Consider the following 12,092-nt stretch of genomic DNA (forward strand, 5'->3'; position numbering starts at 1 on the left):
ATAAATTTTTGGATTTCATTCGAGGAAATTACATTCGGGAAATGGAATTCGGGAAAATGGCATTCGGGGAAATGTTTGTCTGGGATTCGGGGAAATGGCGTTCGGGGAAGTGACATTCGGGGAAATGTAGCACAATCGAAAAAAAAAGTTGTTGAATATTACACGCACTCTACACGCGAAATCCCAACAGGAGAAGGAACGACAGTCAGTGGAACGACTTCGTACGAAAACGCAATAAGGCCGTAAGGCAGCATCGTTGATCTCAGCAGCAAAGAAGCGATACGGGGAAACACATTTTGCACACAACCTCCCTGCAAAAAAGCTTTGGAGCAACCTCCGGCGTGAGGGTGTACATAACAACGCCAAGAAGAACGTTGCCGCTGAACATGCTGATCCTGATGAGATGAACCGTTTCTTCTGCGAGGGACATCGACTGCTTGTGACTGACAATAGAGCAGAAGTTGAACCGGCACACCGTGGTGCAGTTCGAATTCCGAAGGACTACAGCCAACGAAGTGTCACGCAAGATTATGGAAGTTCAAACCAATGCTGCAGGTTCAGATGGAATCCCTATCTCATTCGTTAAGATGTTGGTCCCGTTTGTACTGCCTGTACTGGTTCACCTGTACAATGCGGTGATTGATGCCAGATCGTTCCCTGCCGTCTGGAAAAAAGGTCTCATCACGCCCATACCAAAGGTAACAAATCCGACTGAACCTAAACACTTTCGGCCAATTAGTGTTCTCCCTGCCATCTCCAAGATTCTCGAGAAGATCCTGCTCGACCAAATTGTTGGGCACGTGGAAGCGGACGATCGCAGGTTGCTTGCATTGAACCAATCAGGATACAGAAAGGGCCATAGCACAACAACAGCTTTGGCAAAAGTGACGCACGATATTTATGACCATTTCGACAACGAGCAGTGTACAGTTATGGTCCTGGTTGACTTCTCGTTGGCCTTCAACTGTGTTGATCATCGCAAATTACAGAGAAAACTTCGAGAGGAATTTTCTTTCACCGACAATGCATGCGACCTTATCTCTTCTTTCCTCGATCATCGCACCCAGGCGGTACGGATAGGAAATGTGATGTCCTCCCAGAGATCAGTGATAGATGGTACACCCCAGGGCTTGTGCTTGAGCGCTTTGCTATTTAGTCTCTACATCAATAGCCTTCCCCGTGGACTGAGATGCAGTTACCAGCTCTACGCTGATGACCTACAGATCTACATTTCTGGTGCCATCCAAAAAAGTAGACCAACTCGTCGAAGCCATTAACAACGATCTGGAAAGCATAGAGCGATGGGCCAGGCAGAACTCTCTTTTCCCCAACCCGAAGAAGACGCAAGCAATTATTTTTTGCAAAAAAGGAGCGGTAGCACCAACCACTAACATCGTTTTCTGCGGAGAACACATTATTTTGTCTGACAACGTAGTGAATCTTGGTCTAAGGATGGATCGCAACCTGAAGTGGAATGGACATCCCGCATAAACGCGAACCATCACATGACCTTACCGATAATGGTTATAAATTGTTTATAATCCCTGCTAAACTTCAACTGAAATGGTTATGGAACTTTACATGAACGTTTGTGTGATAAAGTTTTAACCTTATGTATTATGGTTTTTTGGAAGCGGACCTTACAAATAATGGGTTGTTAAGAACCATTACCATTCCAAATTCTTGTTTTCTCCATACATTTTCGGAAAGAGAACTATATTAGAACGTTTTTACTTATGGTTTGAGAACATTAATGGTTATGGTTATGGTAGTCAGTAAGGTCCATTAATGGTTTTGTATTATCGCTCAACTTTACGTGAAATATATCGTGAATTGGTAATCAGTAATTTACAGGCAACCAATTCGCGATATATTCCACATAAAGTTGATCGATGTTACAAAACCATTCATGGACCTTACTGGTTACCATAACCATTACCATTAATGTTCTCAAACCATAAGTTAAAAGGTTTTAGTATAGTTTTATTTCCGAAAATGTATGGAGAAAACAAGAATTTTGAATGGTAATGGTTCTTAACAACCCATTATTTGTAAGGTCCATTTCCAAAAAACTATAATACTTAAGGTTAAAACTTTATCATTAAACGTTCATGTAAAGTTCCATAACCATTTCAGTTGAAGTTTAGCAAGGATTATAAACAATTTATAACCATTTTAGGTAAGGTCAATTTATGGTTCGCGCTTATGCGGGATGTGAACGACATAACGGCCAAAGTTTTTGGAACGTTGCGGACACTCCGAAGATTCGCTCCAGTTTTGTCAGTTCAAACCCGAATAAAGCTGGTGCAAGCAGTGGTTGTGCCGTTTTTCACCTACTGTGACGTCACTTACTATCCTGGACTGTCATCAGCGCTCCGTGATCAACTAAACCGTTATTTTAAGGCAGCAGTTCGCTTTGTCTATGGCCTCAGACGCAGAGAATCCACTGCTGCTGTAAGGAACTCGATTTTGGGACACGACCTGGACACAAATTACCGGAATAGAATCAAACCTTATCTGCAGCAACACCTGAGAAGAGGACAGCTTGAGCGGGCTCGCTGCTTTGCGATTCCCCACCACACCACATCGAAGAAGAAGAGTGTGATGATCGCAGGTGCAATCATCTGGAACCAGCTCCCTCTAGCAACAAGACGACAGACAACGATCAGCGCATTCAAGACACCGCTCTCAACAGGATCTCAAACCTAGTTTAAGAATTACATACCTACTAAGAAAGCTACTTCCACTAATGACTTATTGTTCTCCTTTAGTTAAAAATCAAATGTTGTGTTTTGCTTGACCTGAGCAATGGTGTAACCGACAGGCTAACGTTACGATAATAAATTACAATTACAATTACATCCAAACTGCTGCAATCCATCGGTTGTGTAATATAATGTTGTATGATGTACATCGATTTTGCGAACAAAAATACATCCATTGATGTAATATTGTATCTGCTTTTAACTATTACATCATTATTTCATACATCAGCTTGAATTACATTGATCGATATTACATTTTTTTTTTTGCTGTTTAGTAATTTTTGCGTATTCTGTGGTTTCCGTGAAGAATATTTTTAAAGAATTTAATTCATAAACTATTATAAAACACAGATCATCACTGCTTTTCTAGATAAACAATAAGATGAAAAGATTTCACGAACCACAAATACAGATTGGCTTTTGGCAACCCTGACTGACACTGTCCGGAGAGAAAACAAAAAAAAAGTTCAGAAGTTGCATTTTCGCTTTTCTCCCATCACTGTTTCGGAGTGTGTTGTGTTTGCTGGTCCTGTGTGAAATATATTTTGGAAATTAGTCGCTTTTACGAAGATTTTAGCTTGCCAATCAGCAGACCTGGTTGATCGGCGACGGCAGCAATCCTGTTCGCCGGTTGGAGCAACTGATCCGCCGGAAAAAAAAATCGAGGCTAGTGAAATCTCCGGCATCCGTCCGGTAAGCTCCGTCCAAGGGCAACCCGGCCAAGATGTGGGATTCTTCCGTGTTTCTCAGTACACGTAAGTGGACTTTCTCTGGGTATAGAAATAGCTTGTTTTAACAACGTTTGGATTTTCCCAGTTACGCCAAAGTTTTACGTGGCTCTCACCGGCACTTCTAGCCTCATCTCCGGTTTGATTTTGATCTTCGAATGGTGGTATTTCCGCAAGTATGGAACGTCTTTCATTGGTAAGGTTTTGTTCTATTTGTCAATTGCTAGAATGAGATGAATTTTATTTACCAACTTTACAGAGCAAGTATCTATTAATCACATTAGTCCGTGGATCGGAGGAGGAGAAACTACTACCGAAAATGTTTCGAGCAACACCACTCCGACAACGCAAAACATGCCAGAATGTAAGGTTTGGCGTAATCCGCTAAATCTACTAAGAGGTGCAGAGTACCAGCGGTTCTACTGGGCCACCCAGAAAGAGCCGCTAACCTTCTATGATATGAATCTATCTGCACAGGACCATCAGACTTTCTTCACCTGCGAAGGTAATTATCTACCTATACGGTTTTTTCAATTGGCAAATGGGACACAATTTGATATTTTTAGGTGACGCTGGAAAAGCAGAATACGAAATTATGCAAACGGCTTGGCGGGAACGGAACCCAGTCGTTCGTATTAAGGCTGCCAACAATGCAATCGAAATTAATCCGAACTGTGCCCCTGCCTACATTCTACTGGCCGAGGAGGAAGCAACCACCATTCTGGAGGCGGAGCGAATCCTCCGAACGGCTTTGAAGGTGGCAGAGGCGAATTACAAAAAGTCCCAAGCTGTTCAACATCAAGGCCCAATCATGGAGGGGATCTTCCGAAGGGACACGAACGTACTTATTTACATTAAGAGGCGACTGGCCATGTGTGCTCGAAAGTTAGGTAAGTTAAAGGAAGCGGTGAAGATGTTCCGTGATCTCACTAAGGAAATTCCACCAATCATGAATGTGCTCAACATTCACGAGAATCTACTGGAAGCGCTGCTAGAAATGCAAGCTTATGCAGACTGCCAAGCAGTGTTGGCCAAATATGACGACATTTCACTGCCAAAATCAGCGACAATCTGCTACACGGCAGCCCTGCTGAAGGCCCGTGTCGTTGCAGAGAAATTCTCACCGGATATAGCATCCAAACGTGGTCTGACTCCGGCGGAGATGAGCGCTGTGGAAGCGATTCATCGAGCAGTGGAGTTCAATCCTCACGTGCCCAAATATCTGCTGGAGATGAAACAACTAATTTTGCCTCCGGAGCATATCCTGAAACGCGGAGACTCGGAAGCCTTGGCCTATGCCTTCTTCCATCTGCAGCACTGGAAAAACGTTGAAGGAGCGCTCAACCTACTGCACTGTACCTGGGAGGGAACTTTCCGTATGCTTCCGTATCCTTTGGAACGTGGTCACCTTTTCTACCCGTACCCAACCTGTACGGAATGCGCCGACCGGGAATTGCTGCCCGCATTCCACGAGGTCTCTGTCTATCCGAAAAAGGAACTTCCCTTCTTCATCCTCTTCACGGCCGGGCTTTGCTCGATAACCGCTCTCCTGGCCTTGCTGACCCATCAGTACCCGGAATCGATGGGAATCTTCGCCAGCACCACGCTGAACTGGTTCTCCCTGCCGTTCCATTTCGTCAAGGAACGATTGGAAACCATTTGGCCGTGTAATCTCCTGCAACATTTGTCGCGGATTTAAATTATTGACTATAATAACTCCTTGATAGAATGTAGAAGTAGATAACAACCACGCGCTCATTGCCATTATTTGTCTGCCCCCCTGTCCCCTTTTTGAAACAAAGACGCGCAACAAGAAGCTCTCTCCATCACCCACGCAGTATGTACTGTCAAATCGAGCGGGTATGGATTCGTAATCGTTATAATTATAGGTTTGTGTTTTGGATTGCTTCCTTTTAATCAGTGCTAACAGCCTGCGTATTGCTGAAGGGTAAAGCCACGTCCCATTCGTAATAGGTATGGTCAATGCTAAATATACCCCTGATGATAACCATAGCCACAGACACAGACAGATGAAGAATAATTCGCAGAAAGTACTAAATGATTCTAGAATAAAACAAACAATGCAAAATGTAGAAATTATCGTAACTATTGTCTCCTTATGTGTAGTTGTGACAGAACTTTTTTTGTTTGTGAGAATATTGAATATTGAATGATAAAGCAAATACAGCATCAGCTAAAATCGAGTAATGTTAGTTGTGTGAATGAATTTGATGACAGCCTCGTCGTAATACAACATTTAAGCGAGTTTCCAGTTAATACTTCAAATATTATATTCAAATAGGTTTCAGAATGTTGTGGCTTATTGTTGTGTCTCGCCAAGAATTATTAAAAAAGCATTCATTTTTTTAGTCCGACGACCGAGTCAAGTAACTACCAGTACAAGCACATAAGAGTATCTAAGTCTGCACCTCGGTCTGCACATTGTAGACAACGTAAGCTTATCTGTCCAATATAAATATTATTGGTTCTTATCTTATCTCACGCCTTCGTAATCTGAAGAAATTACGAAATTCTCCGGCGTTTCTCAAGGCAGCAATCTGGGACCGCTTCTGTTGTCAATTTTTATCAAGAGCTTTCTCGCTTACTATAACCTGGATGCCGAGTAGGTATTCTACGCTGACGACGTTAAAACGTTCATGAATATCAAACATCGATCATAGTGAATATTTGCAGCTGATTGTGGATCGTATGCAGAGTTGGTGCTCCCGTCAGCGATGCCACCAATACCGATTTGTACAGCGGGAGAAGAAAGGTCCCTCCCGTAGGTCATTCTTAAGCACCCTGCCGAAGGTGGGAGAGCTTAGTATCATGCTGTAGACCTGCATAGGAGACCAAGACAGTGGCCCGAATTGATGAATCTAGTCTTGTAAGCGTTCACCGTAGTCGACACATTTCCTGTGATAATCGACTGCCTTTGCCTCCGACACTTGCAAAACAAGCTATCGAATTACAGTACTAAACTAAAATGTCATATGACAGGCTCTGTCATACGACACTGTCGCAGATGATCGTCACGAATTTATGTATTTTAGTTTTTCTCGTAATAAGAGCTGCTGATGTTGTGCTTGTGTGAATTTTGAAAATAGCAAGTAACAATTTCCTAGTAATAACATTTCTGATCAGAAATGATTTAATTTACACCAAATTGAGGAATTAGACCGAAATCACACATATCATATGATAGTTATTTGATTTTCTTTTGCTCGAATGTTGTTCTACCATTGGTGTTGTGTAAGAGAGACGACGATAGAGCATGAGAATACGAATACAAACAGACTGTGACTGATACAAACAGACGAAGCGAATAAAAGTCAACCGTTTCAACCCCTGATGATCACCATGATGTGCATACGATCACCACCATCGACATGGACCATCCGTTCCATACATTGTTGGCCAAGGATCGTCAAATTACCCTTCCGGCTACCTTCCGTTCAGCATGATGTCACACATCACATCGAAACAAAAAGGTCATCAGTCGCATCTAAGGTTGGGAGAATGGCCCCCGATAAACTGAAAGCAGCTAAAGAGGAGTTCGCGTCAATGACAGAACTTGACCTTCGTGTAGCAGTTGGGTCACGCCACCCCATTGTATCCCGAAGAAAAATGGACAGTGGAGTAAAATTTGACGAACCTCTTAACGGAATCCCTTTATGAAGAGCTTTGAGTGTGTTGGTTTATTTCCTTTAAATTCCGTTATAATTGCTTATCTTTTGACAGATACGCGTATTTCGTCTACTACTTGCAGACTTCATCAGTGCCAAGTACTCAACACCACTGGACAGTGGAGGTTTGTGGGCGACTACCGTATGCTTAACAAAATCACCATCCCGGAAGATATCCAGTGCTGCATGAGCATGATCTGCTGAATGCATTGCAAGATAAACGAATCTTCACTACTCTTGATTTGGAACGAGTGTATCACCAAGTTCCGGTAGAAAAAAAGGACATCCCCAAAACTGCAGTGATTACTCCTTTTGGCCTTTATGAGTTCACGCGCATGCAATTCGACCAGTAAAACGTTCCAGCGTTTCATGAACAAAATCTTTGGCGATCTGGATTACGTCGTCGTGTTCATCGACGATATCTGCCAGCAATGCCGGAGGAGCACGAGCAACATGTTGAAGAAGTGTTTCGAAGACTTTAGCAAAATGATCAACGTATCAAAAAGCGAATTTGCGCAGTCGAGCGTTGAATTTCTAGGTTACGTAGTTGACCAAGACGGTATTCGACCGTTACTGTTCCGGGTTCAGGCTGTGACAAACTACAAGCTACCTACGACAGTAAAGGAGCTACGGAGGTTAATAGCTCTTATTAACGTATACAAACGTTTCATTCCCAAGGCTGTTGACATGCAGGCGGGGTTACGAAAGTTGACACCAGACTAGAACCGCAAAATGGAGTGATACTTCCAGGTTCGCTATTGATCGTTGCAAACATTCGTTAGCAGACATTACTTTGCATTACTATACGGATTCTGACGAACCATTGGCTCTCATTGTCGACGCTTCAAGTACCTCCGCGGGAGCAGTTCCTCAGCAGTTATCTGGAACGACTTGGCACCCGCTCGAATTCTTTTCGGAAAAGTTTGCTGATTCTCAACGGAATTACTTGGCATTTGAGCGTGAATTGACGGCAATGAAGATGGCAGTTAAATACTTTCGTTAGTTTCTGGAAGGTGGCAAATTTGTCATTTTCACCGATCACAAGCCACTCGTCCATGCTATGGTTACTAACTCATCCATATAAAGACTGGACTTGGAAAAAATGCGACACTTTGTTTTGGGTGTAACTTTTTATCGCGTGGGTAAAAATTAATGAAATTTTGGGTAATACTAGTTTAGAGTTTTATGCATATGTGTGCAAAGTAGTTTTCAAGATGCATTCGAAACAAGAAGAGCTACGCCAGCAAATCTTGGCCGCGGTGATCGATAATCCTGGTCAGTCGCACAGATGGATCGGCAAAAGGCTTGGAATCCCCCATTCCACCGTGTCCCGCGTTTTGAAGAGACGAGGAAGGAGACGAAGACCATCGAGCGGCACGCTGGAAGCGTCCGAAAACCGAAAACGGAATACCCAGAGCAGGCGCGGAAGATAAGGCAGTACTTTAAGAATAACCCGAACCTTTCCACCCGAGACGTGGCCAAAAAGGTCAATTCGTCGAAGTGGTTCGTCCAGCAGACCATGAAGCGGGCTGGGCTACGTGTTTTTAAGGTCAGGAAGGCGCCAAACCGGACTGACAAGCAAAACACGGTGGCCAAATTGCGTGCGCGGAAGCTGTACCGTGAGTGGCTGGTCAAGCCAGGCTGTCTCGTCATGGAAGACGAGACATACATCAAGGCGGACACCAAACAAATCCCCGGCCCCGAGTTTTTTGTCGGTACGTCCCGCATGGAGGTTCCGGAAAAGTTCCGGAAGAGAAAGATGGACAAATTCGAGAAGAAGTACCTGTTGTGGCAGACGATCTGCGAGTGCGGACGGTACAGCAAGCCGTTCGTTACAACCGGCACCATAAACGGGTAGATTTATCGAGAGGAATGCTTGCAGAAGCGCTTGCTGCCCTTCCTCCGCTCTCACCGTGATCCCACGCTGTTCTGGCCGGATCTCGCTTCGTGCCATTACGCCAAACCTGTAATGGATTGGCACGAAGCGAAGGGCGTCAATGTGGTCCCGAAGGAGGCGAACCCGCCAAATACACCAGAATTTCGTCCGATCGAAAAGTTTTGGGCGGTAATGAAGAAAAAGTTGAAGAAAAGCGAAAAAACATTCAAAACCGATGAAGCTTTGAAGAAAAACTGGGAGAAATTGTGTAAGGAAGATGGGCAAAGCCTCACCCAAGATCTCATGAGCAGTGTTAAGAGAAATGTACGAGCATTCAGCTTGGAGGAGGAAATTCAATAAATAAATTATGCCAAAACATAGCTAATATATAGTTATTTAATCCCTGAAAATTTGAGAAGTATCCGATTTAAAATGAATTTTTACAGTTCACAGTTTCACAGTTCTCAACGGATATTCGTCATATCAGCGACTTGGAGAACACCGTAGCTGACACAATGTCCCGAATCGAAGCTGTGACCTCTAAAGAGCCTGAATTTATAAGGAGACGACATCTTATCCATTTGACAGGTCTTCTGCTCGATTGGCATGACTTTTCATATGACTTCGACAGACAATCGATTGTTCCAATTTTGACATGTCGCCTCTTTATAAATTTAGGCTCTTAAGTAACCTCTATCTAGAACTGGCAAAACTAATGAAGTCATCCAGCCTCAAAATAGAACAGCTACGACTGCCCAACCTGTCATGCCCGATTTGTTGTAATGTATCAATCAATAATAAAATGCGTCCTTTCGTTCCAGAAAAGCAGGGTTGCTTCCACTCACTAGCTATAAAAAATTGTTTTTCGGAATACTGAAATCATTAGATGATATAATAATATATTGTACTAGCAAGTAACAAGAAGAGGGTGAAAACCGAGGGGGGCGACACATCTAAATCTCAATTCTAGATGCTCAAAAAATCTCACACTAGCGAATCAATCTTCGAAAAATCATCTTTCATTTCTCGCATCTACTTGCATGGTGCTTCATCTTTTTGCAGGAAATCTTCAAAATCGACACAAATCTTTGTTTTATCTACTCAGCGTGCGTGCAGCTAGCCACAGCAAAACACAATCTTTTCTGCATCGTAGATAGAGTCGTCCCCCTCGGTGAAAACTGTGTGCTTGACTCATAAAACCTGTGAATTTAGCTTTCAGAGCGTCACAATCAGCGATCTTATGATTCGTGAGCGTTCACTCAGAGTGAGCGCTCACGAATCGTAAAATCGCTGATTGTGACGCACTGAAAGCAATATTGACAGGTTTTATTTGTCAAATACATACTTCACGACCCCTTCTTTTAACTTTCAAGTACTAATAACCATTATAACATCTAATGACTTCATAATTCCGAAAAACATTTTTTTTATAGCAAGTGATTGGAAGCAACCCTGCAGAAAAGCATCGTCTCGGTGTGCTACATCATTTCCACGGTATGACATTCCTTGGCGCAAAGGCAACCAGGCGGTTGACCTCTGACAGATTTGTGTGGCCGTCTATGAACAAACACATCAACGATTTCGTTCGCAGCTGTACTGATTGTCAGGCATCTAAGGTAAATCGTCACGTTCTCAACATGTCGCTGTATGAAGGGCCAAAAACGGATTGGGTGGATCGATAGGTAAAATCGTCTATAAGCATTTACGGGACAATAAAGAATCTCCTTCCAGCAACATGATCGCTCAATTGGTCAAAAAGACGAACCCCCAAACAGGAATTGTTATGATTATTTTCAATAATACTTACATTTCGATGAAGATGATGCTATACCTATTGTATCTTCTATGTGATACTAATCATCACAGAATCCAACTATGAATCGTAGACCAGGTCCATTAACAGTACACTCGAGAAGGGGCTCATGGTACCACTCATCCTAATCTTCTTTTTCTTCTTCAGGCTCGCTCACCACCCGGAATGAACGCTCGGTGCGGTTAGTAATATCAAATAGTGTTACATGCAAACGAAAAAGAGATACAACCAGGATTAGTTTTTTTAAAGTAATAGTTTCATCTGAATACATCTTCACCTGCTAGTTCTACGCTTATCGCTTTACATGGGCCTCACGCAGATCAACGGTGTATTGAATAGGAACGCTCGCTTTCTAGACCTTGTTCTGTCTAACGAAGCTGCAACTCTGGCATGCACCGTTTCGGAAGCCATAGAACCTCTGATCTTTCTTGATGCAGACCACCCTGGTTTAGACGTCCTGATGAACCTCCCAGCGCCAATCGTTTTTGAGGATTGTGGGGGCGACACATCTAAATCCTAATTCTAGATGCTCAACAAATCTCACACAATTAATCTTCGAAAAATCTTCTTTCATTTCTCGAATCTACTTGCATCGTGCATCATCTTTTTGCAAGAATTCTTCAGAATCGTTAACAATCTTATTTCTATCTACACAGCGTGCGCGCAGCTAACCACAGCAAAACACAATTTTTCCTGCATCGTAGATAGAGTCACCCCCCTCGATGACGAATGAGCTCCCCTCGGAATTCACCGATGGCACAATCATGCTGGTCAAAAAGAGAGGTGGCGATGGGACAGCGAGAGCATACCGTCCGATTAGCCTGCTCAACGTCGATTATAAAATTCTTAGCCGTGTGAAGAAGGCCCGTTTGAAACGCTTGCTGCAGATACATCGAGTTCTGAGTGACGCTCAAAAATGCGCCAACACCGACCGCTCTATTTTTCAAGCGACACTCTCGCTCAAGGATCGTGTGGCCCAGCTTATCGCAAGAAAACAGAAAGGGAAGCTGATCGCGTTCGACCTAGACCACGCGTTTGATCGGGTCTTTCATGAGTTTCTTCATCGAACCCTTCTCTCTTTGGGTATCAATCATGATTTCGTCGGCTGGCTCTCTCGAGTGGCCGATACCTCTTCATCACGACTGTTAGTGAATGGGCACTTTCACAGTCGTTCCGCATAGAACGATCCGTACGTCAGAGAGATCCGATGTCGATGCTGCTCTT

General features: G+C 43.4%; 1 protein-coding gene across 1 annotated transcript; it reads left to right on the top strand.

The window, feature by feature from the left end:
• Positions 1-3,220: 3,220 nt before the first annotated feature.
• LOC135697517 (protein ST7 homolog) lies at positions 3,221-5,676 on the top strand. Its single transcript, XM_065217264.1, has 4 exons — positions 3,221-3,520; positions 3,582-3,689; positions 3,753-3,998; positions 4,060-5,676. Exons 1-4 carry the CDS (start codon positions 3,490-3,492, stop codon positions 5,190-5,192), a joined length of 1,518 nt encoding a protein of 505 aa, XP_065073336.1. The 5' UTR covers positions 3,221-3,489; the 3' UTR covers positions 5,193-5,676.
• The last annotated feature ends 6,416 nt before the right edge of the window (positions 5,677-12,092 follow it).

This window comes from Ochlerotatus camptorhynchus, unplaced genomic scaffold, assembly GCF_037179485.1.
Source record: "Ochlerotatus camptorhynchus isolate MF236.1 unplaced genomic scaffold, CSIRO-AGI_Acam_v1.1 ptg000071l, whole genome shotgun sequence".
NCBI lineage: Eukaryota > Metazoa > Arthropoda > Insecta > Diptera > Culicidae > Ochlerotatus > Ochlerotatus camptorhynchus.

Coding starts and splice junctions, on each gene's coding strand:
- LOC135697517 (XM_065217264.1), top strand. CDS start 3,490: ATGTGGGATTCTTCCGTGTTTCTCAGTACAC. Junction 3,690..3,752: donor GTATGGAACGTCTTTCATTG/GTAAGGTTTTGT, acceptor CCAACTTTACAG/AGCAAGTATCTATTAATCAC. Junction 3,999..4,059: donor GACTTTCTTCACCTGCGAAG/GTAATTATCTAC, acceptor TGATATTTTTAG/GTGACGCTGGAAAAGCAGAA.